This window comes from Apium graveolens, chromosome 6 (genome assembly GCF_009905375.1).
Source record: "Apium graveolens cultivar Ventura chromosome 6, ASM990537v1, whole genome shotgun sequence".
Classification (NCBI taxonomy): Eukaryota; Viridiplantae; Streptophyta; class Magnoliopsida; order Apiales; family Apiaceae; genus Apium; species Apium graveolens.
Window position 1 is genome coordinate 58694857 of NC_133652.1, and position 14836 is coordinate 58709692.

Below are 14836 nucleotides of genomic sequence, written 5' to 3' on the forward strand. Positions count from 1 at the left end.
GAGTTAAGAAGGAAATATAGAAAAATGTTACAGGAAGTTCTTAATATGTCATGTCAATTGTCTACACTTGGAAGATTGTAAAATACTTCCTCAAAAACTACATTATTTGTGATATCTGTGCTAATACCATCATAACTATCTATGAGAATATGGAGGCCTTCAGGTCGTGTCACTCTGGATATAGCAATATAAATGTGTATGTGCGAGAAAGCTGCTTTAGGAAGGTAAAGCCCAATCGTATCAAGTGATTGTCCCGGTCTTTTGTGAATCGTCATGGCATAACATATTTGAATCGGAAACTGAACGTGTTTAAATTCAAACGGCCAGTTCGTGTCACTTGGAATCATCTCAATTCTAGGTATTAGATGTTTCGTTCTAACATGAGAGCCACACAAAATCTCACATTCAATATTGTTCTTCCTACAGGATTTCAAAATCATTCTTGTACCATTGCATAATCCCATGATCTAGTTTAAGTTTCTCATAAGCATGACGACAACTCCTACCTTCAACTTTAACTCATGCTTAGGAATGCAAGGCATATTGATAGAGTTTAGATACTCAACTGGAAAAGTGGATCTGAAATCATTATCATCATCACCTGCATCATCAATTGAATCCTCACTCAGATAAGTGTAAACCATGCCAGGAATTTTTTTAACTATCGTTGTATTAATCTCATCCACCACGATATTGGTAGGTGTGAGTATGGCCCTTAATCTGAGGTATTCATGTGAAGAGATATTTTGTATAAAATCTGGGTACGTCACTTCAAAAAGCTTCTGGATTGGATCTCCGGACGTATGAATGATATATTGATCAAGAATCTTTATTAACATTTCACCAGTGTCTGGACTTGGAGAAATATTGGTTTCTTTGCCATCACCGACAGAAAGCTGCCACTTGCTAAAGTCCGCAATGGTTTTGTTCTCCAAATCACTATTTCCTGCATTAAGCCGCATGTTTGCTTCAATAAAAATACTTCACAGGATTCCCAAAGCTTGGATTTATTGAGGGTAGCGCAGACAACTTCAGCCCTTGACGCTTTTGGAATGACAGGAAGTATCTGCCTAAAATCTCCACCAAAAACAATGGTTATACCACCAAATGGGCTTTTAGCTCTGCTTTTATCAATAGCAGACATAATATCTCTCAAGGATCAATCAACGCATTCAAAAGCATGACGATGTTGCATAGGAGCCTCATCCCAAATTATTAAATTAGTTCGCTGAAGTAGCTCAGAAATATCAGTCCCGTGTCTTAAACCGGCAGAACAATTTTCATCAAGCTTGAGTGGAATGTGAAATCGGGAGTGTGCGGTTCTTCCACCAGGAAGCAACACAGCAGCTATACCACATGAGGCAACAGGAAGCACAATCTTATGCTCTGATCGTAATCGACAACACAGTGTCTGCCACAAGAAAGTCTTTTCACATCCTCCACTTCCGTAAACAAAGAAAACACCACCCTTTTCTGGTTGATATTGTCAAGAATGGAATCATAGACTATCTTATGTTCATCATTGAGAAGACTATGATTTCTTGTGTGGATTCTCTTCATTTCTTCTATATCATAGGATGTTTTCTCAAGAATTAGTCTATTCTCAGAGATCGAAAAACAAGCATCTCCGGGATATGACATATCTGGCAAGTTTCTAAGGCTTTTACCAATATCATTCAACAATTTCTCTATCTTTGCAATAAAATTAATAAAACTTGATAACATTAATCCAAACATGGAACATGTAATATGTACAAAGCATTATTAACAGCTCATACCTGTAAGAGGGTAATTCTGGACCTCAATATCTGATAGACAAATGTTTGGATTCCCAGTGAGATATCGCCTCAGAAGAAGAATATCATCTGACATGCATCCCCAATGAGCTTCCCAAAGGCTACGCGGATGAGAGACTGGACTGTATACTAAAATGTTGACAAACATGGCACGTAATTGTGGAGGCATGGATGTATGCGAATTTTCACTTATAGCTTCGTGCCATTGCTGGTCGTCCTAGAGGATACCTAGTGCGGCACAGGCTTCGTGAAAGGAGTTATAAACATGGCCGTGGACTGTATTCAAATCATCAAAACATACAACACCTTTAATCCTGAGCAGGAGCATGCAGAGATATAATAGTTCACCACTAGATGAATGTACTTCAGCAAGCCTACCGATGACATCACCTCTTTTCCTCTGTTTCCAGATACCAGGTTGTGGATGCCATGCAAACTTGCTTGGAAATTCTGAATAGGTTAAATTTGGGGCCTCTGCATATGTTTTATTTGCATCAAACCATGCTTCTAATTTGATTTTCTTTGTTCCAGCATTGTCGAAAACTTGCTGTAGATTTTGTGAGCCTTTAAACGACACATGCTTGTCATTCGGTACATGTACTGGCAATCGTTCAACGAAAGGCCACCGGGAATGGATGTCAAAACCAAATATCCCCCATGATGCTTCAGATGCACAAACATATCTTCCATCCAAGTATTGCTTGACTTCATCAAGCAGCCGTTTCTCAGGAGTGATTGTGGTTGTGCACCCTTTTTTTGTTTATTTTTTTCCTCAGACACATGGTAGCGGTATCATGTCCTTTTAAAAAATATTTAAACATATATTTCAATGATCTGGAGCTGTTAGAAATCTCCAAATTTGTGTGACATTGAAATCTTATTAGAAGATCTCGATTGTAGAGGACAACATAACGATTATCCAGGTCAATTCCCTTTTTCTTCACGGTAATTCCAGTTTTCCTCCTCTTATAGATGGGAAAGCCACAGTCATCAAAGTATGTGTAAGAATTATACCTGTTAAAAAGGAAATAACGATGTTTCAATTTAATTAAAATAAATCTAAAAGGAATGTTTTACTAAAAGGTGAAAAATTAAATGTTATATTCTTCCAGCAGTTTTTGGAAAATTAATTTAATGTAAAAGATCTCATAATTACCTTTTAGGAAAATATTTAATACAACGACCTTTAACCATACACGGAGAATTGACACAGTCAGTGCCACATGGTCCGTCGATCATGTAATTCTTGACAGCTTCGTAACCAACTGGACCAATACTTGGATCAGGAATTTCTACAGAAACCATTTTATCTATTTGTTCAGTTGTTTTGGGACGATCGTTTGGATGCAACCATATTAACATGTGAGCATATGGCAATCCACACTTTTGAAACTCTATGACGTGCATTACTGTAATATGAAATTGATGAAAATAATTAAATAAAGCCTTACATACATGTCATATTAAATTTAAATCATAAGCAATCTGTTAGAGGAAGAAATCCTGAAAATAGCATACCTCCAATACAACGTCCAAAGCAATTCTTATTTTTTATTTGATCAAGAAGTTGGTCAACTTTCATTTTAAATACCCTTGCAACGACGTCGGGTGCATCAACAACATCAACACCAGGTAGAAATTTTAACATCCTCTGAATTTCAGGCCATTTTGTGTTAGTGGTCATCGTAAGGAACAATGATGGGTGTCCAAGTGTTCGACAAATTGCCATTGCGTCCTTGAAATACTGGTTCATGTATCTTTTACTGCTAGTGAAGGAGGCTGGTAAAATTGTTGCCTTGCCGACATTTTCAGGATTGCTGTCACCCTAATCTAGTGTATCTCGTATGTTGTGGTACATATCAGAACGAATTGTAGTCTGGTGACCTCTAATCCAGTCAAGTCTATATTGCTCAATCGCAGTAAATGCGTCAACAACATATTACTGCCATAAACGACCTCCCAGATGTGGAGTCAAGCCTGAATATACATGAGACAATTTCGGGAGAAAATTAGAATGGTAGAATTAATTCATATATAAGTGTTCAAATTTAGGTCATGATTTTGAACATACCTTCTGAAGGCCGTATCATGAGTTTATAATTGTAATATTCTTTCATCGTGATGAACTCTCTCTCCCCCTTTTCATCCACATCTTCATCTTCGGTATTCTGACGTTGTTTCTGATTTTTTTGATTTGGTCTGTTTAAAGGGATTTGACGGTAATATCCGATGTCTCCATGAGGAAAAAGAATAGGATACTGAAGCTGCATAAACCGTGGATCTGTTTCAAAAATTCTCTCCAATCCATTGGTTCTCGAATGGATTATTGTATCCCTGCATCCTTTAGCATACTCATCAGTGACAATCAACCCGGCAACTTCATTCGATGGACCAATATGGTTAGGTCGACCAGATGCAGAAGACGAATATATTAGAACCAATCTAAATTCATCAACTATATTCTGACTAATTCTTTCACGTGCCATACGAAAACCTTTGGCCAAACAATTATGTTTATCCAACATTTCTAACAATGAATCAACAATTTCTTCATCCACGGCATTTATTCTGTTATGTACTTAATCTTCAGTATCATATATGTAGAGTTGACAGAATTTGGGGTTCTCACCATAAAGTGGTACAAAGCTTCCCATACTGTGGTAATTTACACCTTTTACCTTGAAAAAGTAAGGAGCACCGCCACGATTGATACTACGATCAATTTGACCTCCGGTGGAAGATATGGCAAACATACAGTTGTACATTCTAATATTTTCCTTGAAATGCCTAAAACGGGATCCACCAGTAAGGAGTGGATCGAGAGGCTCGGGAGGTTGCTTTTCTTTCTCAAGAATTATCTGACCAGTTTTATAATAAAGAGAGAAAGTTGGAGGCTTTTTGGTCGCTTTTTTATTGTTTCTTTCATGATTCCACATGATGGCCTGACACTTTGAACAAATTCTATCAGGATCACCGACATCGAGGTACTCACTCCACTTAGTAACAGTATTGTCTAAATCATGTACATCAACATCGTCACAATCACCTACAAATTTTGAAATTATTATGACTGTGGAACATCAGAGTAATTAAGAATGAAACTGAATTTAAGTTCATACCGGTAGATATACAATCACTATCGCTGCTGTCACAATCTTCAACATTGTTAAATTCTCCTAATAAGTTCTTAGAACCTGAACTTTCTCCTTGCTCATAATAACTTTTTACGGAAGATGTATCATATGTTGAAGAACCTGGACTAATTTTACCATAAGTTTTTTTGGATTGTTATTTTACAGTGATATCACTGCTGGAACCTAAAGTTACTTGTGGTTGTTTAAATATAGTGGATGCGGGCAGTGCAAAAGTGATAGCACTCTTGGCACTTTGAGTATTTTTTGGAGCTGCAATATTTCGTTGTTCTCCTGCTACAATAACAACATTGTTAATAAGATCAACTACTACTATCTTTATTTCCATAAATAGTAAGCATCTCTAATATACAATTTTGATTTTGAAACGCACCTTCAAATCTCATGGGTCGTAATTTATGAACGCATGGAGTATCAGGAGTTGCGCATGTTTCTCCATTTATCTATACACCTACATGGTTGACCTAAAATTTATCAAATTGTGTGATGAATTTAACAATTTAAAAATTGAATTTTGTCAATATAACAATTAGACAACCATGGACAACTGTAATAAAAATAACGTTGGTTATGTTTTGACCTGATATTTGCGAACAGTATGAACGTGAAGTGTTTCCAGGTTGGGTGTATGGAGAATTATCGAGTAATTCTCTGTCACGCGGACTCTTTCCGCACAACCTATTTTTTCTTTTACCTGGAGAAAAACATAACCAATTCAGCCAATATCATATAAAATTAAACACAAAGTTTTCCAACTATGAGTGAAGTAAAATGTGCTTATGTGTGAGAAGCATGTGAAGGTGACACAGTTCCCACAGGCTTGTGCACAATGCTTTCACTAATAGTTGGATCATCCGTCAGTGTACTCAGGAATATTTTGTGTTCCTTAAAACTGTAGTTCTTTCGACGCACCCTCATTTGGTTTTTTTTCCTGCAATTTCCAGTAAAGATATTTATATTATCAAACAGGATTCTTTAGTAAAAAAAAAATAACTGACCACACTTATTATTGTTTACCAGGTTGTTTCAGGTTTGGTTTTGCATTTGGTTTAGTATTGAGGCAACATCCGTCAGTACCTAGTTTCTCAAAACTGGATTGGAAATTAATGTCAACCTGAACTTCATGGAGTGTTGACATTAACATCTGTCCGGTGGCTAATCTATCCTTATCACTAGATTAGTAATTACCGACAACTGAAACTGCATAATCAAAAGGTATATTAAAATTAGGAATATTGTAGCTATAAATGTAAACTTGGGAATTTACCAGCCTTTGTCGTGTCAAGAGTGCGCAGAGTCTGCTTGCCTAAATCTTCCAAACACAATGGAAAATCTTCGGAGATTTGTTGCTTACATAATTCTACGTTAATATCTTGCAGCTCTGTGTGTCTAAGATACCTATTTTCAATTCCACTGAATGCTGAACATGGTATTGTGTAAACACAACATGAGTATTACATTAAAAAGAAAACAAAAACATGTCAAAGTGGACCGCAGTATACGACATACCTTGACTATGTTCAATACTTGATCGGCTGATAGATGATATACTTGACGGAATTATTGGACTCTGATTATCCTTGCGACTATCTGACAATGCATGTCCAATCAAAATTATTCGATAAGATCCGAGTTTAACTAAAGCAAAGAATAGAGAAAAACTTATTTTCAATTCCACCAAATGTTGATCATGGTATTGTGTAAACACAACATTAGTATTACATTAAGAAGCAAACAAAAACCATTCAAAGTGGCCGAACCTGCAGACTGTAAATTCTGACTAAATTCGATATTCTTTGATAATTCAGTCAAAGGAGACAGCTTTACAGAATTACCTGCATCCATGAAAGGGGAATACAATATTAACTTAAAATACCAGGCCTATCTACATACATGACTGTCCTACAATTCAAGTTACCGTTAATTATTTTTAGAGGATTACGACTAAGATATTATGCATTATTAGTCCTCAAAGACTGATTGAACGGCTGCGGTTTGGTACCTGTAACAATCACAAATAAACAACATTAACTATACATCAGAATTTTTAGAATGTCTGGCTTTGGCCATGTTCAATAGTTGATCGGCTGAGAGATGCTTAACCTGACAAAATTAGTGGATTCTGATTCTCCTTGCTACTATCTGAAAATGCATTTTCACACATATTTATTGGATCAGATCCGGGTTTAATTGAAGAAAAGAATAAAGATAGCCTTATTAACGTCTGCATAATAACTTTTAGATTCAAACTACGTCAGTAAACGTGACCCGGTACGCGTAGAAAGGAATAAAATTAATGAAGGACAAATTTTATGATCAGACATGAGTTGTGATGTGTTCGTATGTGTGCTTGCTTGTCTGTATGCATGATTACGTGATCTGTTGACATTTTTATGGATTTAATTGAATTATTTGATTTAAATAAGGTTTATTTAACCTTCGCACATTTTTATAAAATTATCTGAGTAAGATAAAGGCATGAGATTTGTTCTGTTATCTTCGTAATGAAAGAGATATATCCTAAGTCCAATCATGTATGAAGATTTAGGAATAACTTTTATGTAATCTGTATTGATTTCATTGATATTAATAAAAGACTTATTTTGTTTATATTGCGGGCTCTATCTATTTAAATGTTTAAATAAGATATACCACAGTTTAGAGTAAAACTTTTTATGGATTGTGATGAGATCAAAATAATGAGACCTAAAAGATGATAACTCTAAACTTAAATAGTTCCTGGTCGTAGGATTACTAACTGGTAATTAATAATCCGCAAAGATCGGTACATACTATGCTTGCTTCATTATGAAGGATGTCTGTTCTCATAGACATTTGTGTGGTGACACTATAGCTAGTATGTAGGTGCTTATTATAGAATAAGTTCACTGAACATGACTCACACAGCTGAACAACTGACGGAGTTCACTCACGTGTCAGCAGTTGTTCACATAGTGATAGTTGTACAAGTATCCTTAGACTTGAGGTCATCATAGTCATCTTGTGTACACTGAACTATGCTTTGGTTTGGTTCTTAGTCTCAAGGGACAATTATAAGGGCTCTACTGGGTATAGGAATTTGTATACGAAGATAGTGTATGATCAATAAAGGATCTACCCCTTCCAGTGTAGGAAGAGAATGTTCAATGCTGATCCACTAATGTTAGTTCAGGAATCTCTGGCCAGAGTGAATGAAATTAGAAAGGAGTTTCTAATTTACATTTAATAGAACTAAGCATAGTGAATGGGAAAGCAAGTGATTAAATAAGATAGGCTTGACACAAGTTTCATGCCTTGTATTTAATCGTGACAGTGCAGGGTAGAAGGAATTAATTGTACGGTGACTACTCACTGAATAGGTTCTTGGTATTCTAAGCAGTGAATTCGTATTATCCGGATAGTCGCGATATGCTGAGAAGTATCCCTCACGGTTTAGAATAAATATGATTAATTAATTAATCATATTTAATTAATCATATTTGCTGCTGACCATGCAAATATGTCACTATTTTCTTGCAAAAATTTCACCAACTTCCCTCTCATGGGTTCCTCGAGCGTTGCTCCAATAAAAGTCACCTTCTCAGGATTTTCAGGGGCTAAAGGAATTGAAACCAAGTCTTCTGCTGACTTTCCTCTTTTCTTATCATTCTCTCAGATATCCAGATCTTCAATAGGAAGAACCTGCCCCCCAACTCCATCTACCCTCAAAGAGGCCACATAACAGCTTCTAGCCATTTTTTGGTCTCCTCTCTCTTCTCTGATCCCATCCTGGGTAGGACACTTCATAACTGAATGGTAGGAAGAAGGGACTGCCTTGAAGGCGTGTATCCCTGTTCTTCCCATAATAGCGTTGTAAGTCGAACTAGCCTTCACCACCACGAAGTCCAACATCTGAGTTGCTTTCCTTGGTTCCTGTCCTATGGTTGTTGGCAACTTGATTATCCCTTCTATGGGGCACTCCACTCCCGCAAACCCATATATTGGCATGTCGGTTGGGGTCAATTGCGAGTCGTTATATCACATCCTCAAAAAGGTGTCATGGAGCAAGATATCTACTGAAGCACCATTATCCACAAGGACCCTTCTCACTGGGCTGTTCCCTATTATCGGGGTTATAACCAACGGGTCGTCATGGGGAAATTTCACACCCTCTAGATCAGAATCATCAAAAGACATTGTTACGCCTGTCCTGGCCCTCTTCGGGGCTTCCCCAATAATATGCATAACTTCTCGGGCATACGCTTTCCTGGAATTCTTGGATAACCCAGCAGCAGTTGGTCCTCCAAAGATTGTGTTTATCACAGGCCCTCGGGGTTGTGGTCCTCTGAAGATTGTATTTATCACTGGTCCCCTAGGCTGGGGATTTCGCCCCTGATCGTCTTGGTCCCTCCTACGATCTTCAAAGTTCTTTCTTCCATTGTTATTCCTATCCCCTCCATCTCCAGTGTATTTGTTCAATCTTCCTTTTCAAATGAGGAACTCAATTTCATCGTTCAGTTGTCTAGACTCATCGGTGTCATGACCGACATCTTTATGAAATCTGCAATACTTGCTCTTATCTAGCTTGGCAGGAGCAGCCTTCAAAGGCTTAGGCCAACGAATATCTCGATCTTTCTCGATTTCCATCCAGATCTGGCTTCTAGGAGCATTCAACTTAGCGTATTCAGTGAACTTTTGCCCAGGTCCTCCCTTCTTGGGGGCTGAATCAGGGTTTTGCTCGGTTCTAGGATACTTGTCCTTAGCGATATACTCCAGATCAGTTTTCCGCTTCTTGCCTCCAGTGGGCTCATTACTCACTACAGTCTTCCTCATGTTCTCTTCCACCTTGATGTACTTCCCTGCCCTATCATCGAGCTGCAACATGCTTTCAGGGGGGCGTTTGGCTAAGGACATCTTGAAAAACTTATCCCTAGTTCCTTGTTGCAGTGCTATCATGACTACCTTATCATCAAGGTCTGGGACTTTTAAAGCCTCCTTTGTGAAAGAGTGAAAGAGTGATGTAACATTAGTGATCCTACCATTAGTGATTATGGAGGAAGAGTGAAAGAGTGAGAGAGAAAGAGAGAGTATGGAGGAAGAGTGAATGAGTGATGTAACAGAATGAGCAAATCATGCATGCTTTATTTTTTTTTGAAATTATTTTCCATAGATAGGCTGATTTTGAAATTCAAAAATAGGTAATTAGTAATTAAGTTGGGTCAATTGAAGCTAATTGGATAGTCCATGGATATGGCAAAATATATAGGATTTGGGTCATGGGTAAATTTATTTACCCATGGGTAAATTAGGGAGTAGTCATTAAGATATATAGATGTTAGTCAACAGTAATTAAAGCAACACTTGTTTTGAAGAACAAAGTATTAATTAAATCTATAACCCTTATTATAATCGAAACCCCCGGTTTAAACGGTACCTTGGTGGGGAGGCTTACAATGTAAATGACCTAGAGAGCAAACCAAACCATTTTGCAAAGAAGTGGTGCCAGATTGATCAAAGTCTAATGCAAATTTATATAAATGAAACGATCATTACAAAAAGTCAAAAACTACGGCGATAATTATACAAGTGTGAACAGTTAAACAATTTACTTCATAAATATTGTATACTATGTTAGTCAACAGTTATTGATTAAATACATTAGAGATAACATTTTACATATAATAAAACATTTTTTGTACAAATTGATCTAGCAAATCACAGCACACAATGTGATATTTCAAATAAGCGGGTCATACTTTTTTACATATAATAAACTATAACAACCTTAAATTGTAGAGTTAATATCACTTTGCATTCCTTCGGTTTCAGCATAATCCGGATTCGGTCAAGAACTTTAATTATATGCAATATGCATCCCTTAGATTTTCATATCCTTACAATGACTAACCCTCAGCCCGATTTTTCGTTAATTTTGATCGTTGATGGTTGGCTATGGGTAAAATGGAGATATTACGTAAAAAAATATATTAAAAATTCAAAATAAATGTAAAATTAAAAATAAAAATTATAGTTTATTTTTTTATAATGTGAGTATATATATACAAATTATTACAACGTGCGTAATAATTATAAATATATCAAAATATGATTTAACTTTAATATGTTAAAGATGAAATAATTAGATAGAAAGACTAAAAAACTATTATTAATTTTTAAAAAGTGCTAAAATCGATTTAACAACTTGATTCAATTTTTTTTTTAAATCATTATATTTTTTTCTAATATTTCCTATTTATTATTATTTTATTTAAAATTTTATATGTATTATCTCCGTTTTACCCCTAGTCAACCGTTACTTAACAGTCAAAATTGACAGAAAGTTGACTAACGGGTGGTTATTGTAAAAGTATAGAAATCTAAGAGATGCATTTTGCATAGAATTAAAATTCTTAACCTGCATTAAGTTAAACTAAGGGATACAAAGTGAAATTAAATATAAATTATATGACAATAACAGCATATACTCAAAAAAAGTACACCTTTTTTACTTAACATTTGTTTATTTTATCCACGCAATAGTAACACATTGCTTGACATTTATTTATTTTACAATCCTCTAAAAGAGACATGTCACACCAACACAATTTACCTTATTGTCATATTAATTTCAAAACAGAAATGCACTAGAAAAACACATCCTAACGAGCACCAAATTGAAAGATAACTACAGTCTACATGCTTTCTCAGTTTACGGAGAACCACAAATCGAAGCACAGCAATACGATGAGCGAAATACGACATTGCACTAGAACATGAGTCCACAGCAGCAGAACAGATTTTATTAGGGGAATATCGGCTTCGGTCTTGGTTCAGTACAACGAGCTCCAGCTCCTTTTGAGCCCCTTCTTTCTGTCTTTTCCCTTGCTAGCTTTCATGACCTCGTCCATTTCCTGCACGAAGTTCTGCAAATGTGAAATTGATTCATGAAAATGTGAAGGTATACATTTCCATTGAATGCAAAATTACGATGTATCTGTGTATTGCAATTTGTTCTATGAAGTGATTAGTGTGTGCCCAACATACTTGCTGCTTCATCCTCTTCATCTCTTGCTGTTTACAAATGCATAAAACATATTAATCTATTCGGCATTAGTCAACAAGAGAACTATAGATAAACATACAGATTAGTTTTGAAGAAACAAAGTTGTAGCCACGGTCTTCCATACCATTTTTTGTTGCAGGCGTGCCTTCTCTGCTTTTAGCGCGTGCAGTTGGGCTTCTAAATCACGAGTATATGCCTAGCCAACCAGAAATTATGTAAAATAACTTTAGAAACAGACTTGGTCTAGACCTTTTCCAGACCATGGTTTAAATCTAAAATATTTAAATTGGGAAACATAATACTTAAATAGAGAAAAACCAATTTTTTTACAACCCCTTCACAAAGCATTATTTCGGGTGAAGGACAAGTTTAGACTATTTCTATATTAAATTAACAAAAATGACCATTTTGTGAAAAATTGACCAACTTTAGCCGATGGGATACCCACCTGAGTATTCCATATATGATAGCCAATTACCAGTGGAGTATCTTATACAATTTGGGATACCCAACTGACGGTGGAGTATTCAATCGGTTAAAATTGGCCATTTTTTCAGAATGGTTATTTTGGTTAATTTTTTTTTTAAAAATCCGTTATTTTTATCAGTTTTCCATTACTTTGCATCTTCTATGTTATTCTTTACGGTAAATTTATTTCAGTGAAAACAGAGCGTACCTCTCTCCTAGCCCTTGACCTGGCGGCAGATTCTCTGTTTTTGAACACGCGACGCTGCTGCTTTCTCGACACCTCTTTGGATGCCGGATGACAGGACTTGTCGGCTAAATTGACATTTATATCAAGATTATTCACACTGTCGGAATTGTTTCCCCCGATACTGTCAGAGGAAACTGGAGTATCGGCTGACCCCTGCCTAAATCCACCTTCACGTGGTTGGTATCCACTATGTTTTCTTGCAATTGCAGCTGATGCTGCATCTTTGTCGCTTTTTTCCAGCAGTGTCTGATAAGCAGGCACATTTCTACCCCCTCCTGAAGCAATGACAGGCCTGACCATACAACCAGGTGTCCCAGATCCAACTGTTGTATTATTGTTGTTCTGGTATGACACACATGACTGCTGCAGAGGAGAAGAATAATCAGGTGCCCGCACCACACCAGCCATGATAAGAAAATCCTCGAGGTTCATCTCTTCGTTTGAAGGGATGAACTGTGGATTAATATTGGCTGTGGCTGCAGCAGTGGGGACTGTGGCTGCTCCCATGGGGGCAGCAGCGCCGAGGGCAATATCGGGGCTGGGGAGAAGTGTTTGTTCAAAAGCTTGAATTTCTTCTTCTGTCCAAACGTTGTTAAGGAGTTCATCTATGTTCATTGATCCAGAGATTCCAATGTCATCAGAGAATGTGTGTTGAAACACATCAAGGAGGGACAAGATTGACCTTTGGCGATCTAGTGATGGGAGGACATGGCTGTCAGGATGTTGTGGGTTTGTTGAATGAACAGATGAGTCAATTTCTCCTCGCGATAGAAAGTCTGAGTTGTCTGTCCTCACCATTCTGGGAGAGAGATCATCAGAACGTAACCTGTATCTGCAGCGTCACAAGGAAAGTAAAACCGAGCAATTACTTTAAGAATAATAGATATGTACAACTAGCATAAGCAAATTCAGATGCACTGAAAATACAAAGACCACTAATCAACCATGGATTATGTACAGTAGTGGGGAGGCTTCCATTGTGAGTGTCTTACATTTCAAATTGGAATTCAAGGATTATAATAAAAATAACTACTAGGTTGGGGAGAGAGCAAACCAAACCTCTGAATTTGCAAAAAGAATGACCAAGTTAATTTGCAAGACTGATTAAAGTTGAATGCGGATTAAAAGAGATGAGATGATCACTATAAAATGCAAAAAATTAATGTTGGAGTTCAACCGTGGACGGCTAAACCGTTTGCTTCATAAATATTTTATACCATCTGAGGCTATACTTATTTATTATATGCTTTAGAGATAGCATCGGCATAGATAAAGTGAAACTGCCGCGTTGACGTTCGGTTAATAAACGTTGACGTTCGGTTGATAAACATGACTTGTATAAAGAACTGAAATAAAGCGTGGAAAGTGACGAGGCTTGTTTGCTTTTTTGCAAAGGTAAGCAGAGGTTTACCGAAGTTAGATATAAACAAAATTCCTTTGTGGTTTGTAGGAATGATAATCATTTCGTATGTGTACTTTCGTATGCATAATATTTTTCGCCAAATAAGAAAATCCACTAAATTGTTTTTTTCGGGTTTTTAACCGATCGAATTGCCTGTAACGATTTTTTTCGGTCCGGTTAACCGTTTATCGGTTTTGATTTTTTTACAGTTTTTTTCTCACCCCTACTAATTTGTGAATTAAAATTTTATGTTGCTAGTACGGATCATGCTAAAACTTTGATTTTCAGTAGGGAGGCTTTCAATGTGAATGACTGAAATTTCAAATTTGAATTGAAGGATTATAATGAAAATAATTGTGGAGAGAGAAAACCAAACCTCCGATTTTGCAAAGAACCGTCCAAGTTAATTATTTGCTAGACAAATCAGAGTCGAATGTTGATTATATAAACTAAAACCTCTATAAATTAATAGAGTTGGGACCGAGGAATTTATTAATTTAGAAATATTTTAATTTAGAGAGGTATTACTTAATTGTAAATTAATATTAATTAATTTAAAGATTGATTTTAATATTAAAAACTTATATTTAAATTTTATAAATTAAATAGAATTATGTCATCCTGAGTTTCTAAAAATTATAACTTATTATTTTATCGAAATTGTTTTTTGAACGGGTTCAAGTCGGGACTGGAGAAAATCATTATTTTATAGAGATTTTTAATTTTATG

General features: G+C 36.3%; 3 protein-coding genes across 10 annotated transcripts; all 3 read right to left on the minus strand.

Moving 5' to 3' along the window:
- Positions 1 to 467: 467 nt before the first annotated feature.
- Positions 468 to 962, minus strand: LOC141665124 (uncharacterized). The gene has a single exon (XM_074471110.1). The coding sequence runs from the start codon at positions 960 to 962 to the stop codon at positions 468 to 470; it is 495 nt and encodes a 164-aa protein (XP_074327211.1).
- A 197-nt stretch (positions 963 to 1159) lies between these two features.
- LOC141665126 (uncharacterized) lies at positions 1160 to 3525 on the minus strand. Its single transcript, XM_074471111.1, has 6 exons — positions 3315 to 3525; positions 2953 to 3205; positions 2665 to 2810; positions 2025 to 2546; positions 1779 to 1925; positions 1160 to 1473 (listed from the first exon to the last, which is right to left on the minus strand). Exons 1-6 carry the CDS (start codon positions 3523 to 3525, stop codon positions 1160 to 1162), a joined length of 1593 nt encoding a protein of 530 aa, XP_074327212.1.
- A 7884-nt stretch (positions 3526 to 11409) lies between these two features.
- LOC141666683 (ABSCISIC ACID-INSENSITIVE 5-like protein 7) lies at positions 11410 to 13956 on the minus strand. 8 transcript variants are annotated; one of them, XM_074472826.1, is made up of 5 exons: positions 13698 to 13956; positions 12667 to 13537; positions 12115 to 12186; positions 11915 to 11998; positions 11410 to 11838 (listed from the first exon to the last, which is right to left on the minus strand). In XM_074472826.1, exons 2-5 carry the CDS (start codon positions 13501 to 13503, stop codon positions 11758 to 11760), a joined length of 1074 nt encoding a protein of 357 aa, XP_074328927.1. In that variant the 5' UTR covers positions 13504 to 13537; positions 13698 to 13956; the 3' UTR covers positions 11410 to 11757. The 8 variants fall into 8 exon arrangements, with proteins under 8 accessions (XP_074328927.1, XP_074328926.1, XP_074328925.1 ...); XM_074472825.1 differs by having other exon boundaries at positions 13650 to 13956; XM_074472824.1 differs by having other exon boundaries at positions 13765 to 13952.
- Between the last annotated feature and the right edge of the window lie 880 nt (positions 13957 to 14836).

Excerpts from the sequence above, each read along its gene's own strand:
- LOC141666683 (XM_074472826.1), bottom strand. The coding sequence starts at position 13,503 with ATGGTGAGGACAGACAACTCAGACTTTCTATCGCGAGGAGAAATTGAC. Across the intron at positions 11,999-12,114 it reads CACGCCTGCAACAAAAAATG|CAAGAGATGAAGAGGATGAA; the intron begins GTATGGAAGACC and ends ATTTGTAAACAG. Across the intron at positions 11,839-11,914 it reads TTGCAATACACAGATACATC|GAAATGGACGAGGTCATGAA; the intron begins GTAATTTTGCAT and ends AACTTCGTGCAG.
- LOC141665126 (XM_074471111.1), bottom strand. The coding sequence starts at position 3,525 with ATGGCAATTTGTCGAACACTTGGACACCCATCATTGTTCCTTACGATG. Across the intron at positions 3,206-3,314 it reads CTTTGGACGTTGTATTGGAG|TAATGCACGTCATAGAGTTT; the intron begins GTATGCTATTTT and ends TTCATATTACAG. Across the intron at positions 2,547-2,664 it reads TCTTCTAATAAGATTTCAAT|GGTGCACAACCACAATCACT; the intron begins GTCACACAAATT and ends AAACAAAAAAAG.
- LOC141665124 (XM_074471110.1), bottom strand. The coding sequence starts at position 962 with ATGCGGCTTAATGCAGGAAATAGTGATTTGGAGAACAAAACCATTGCG.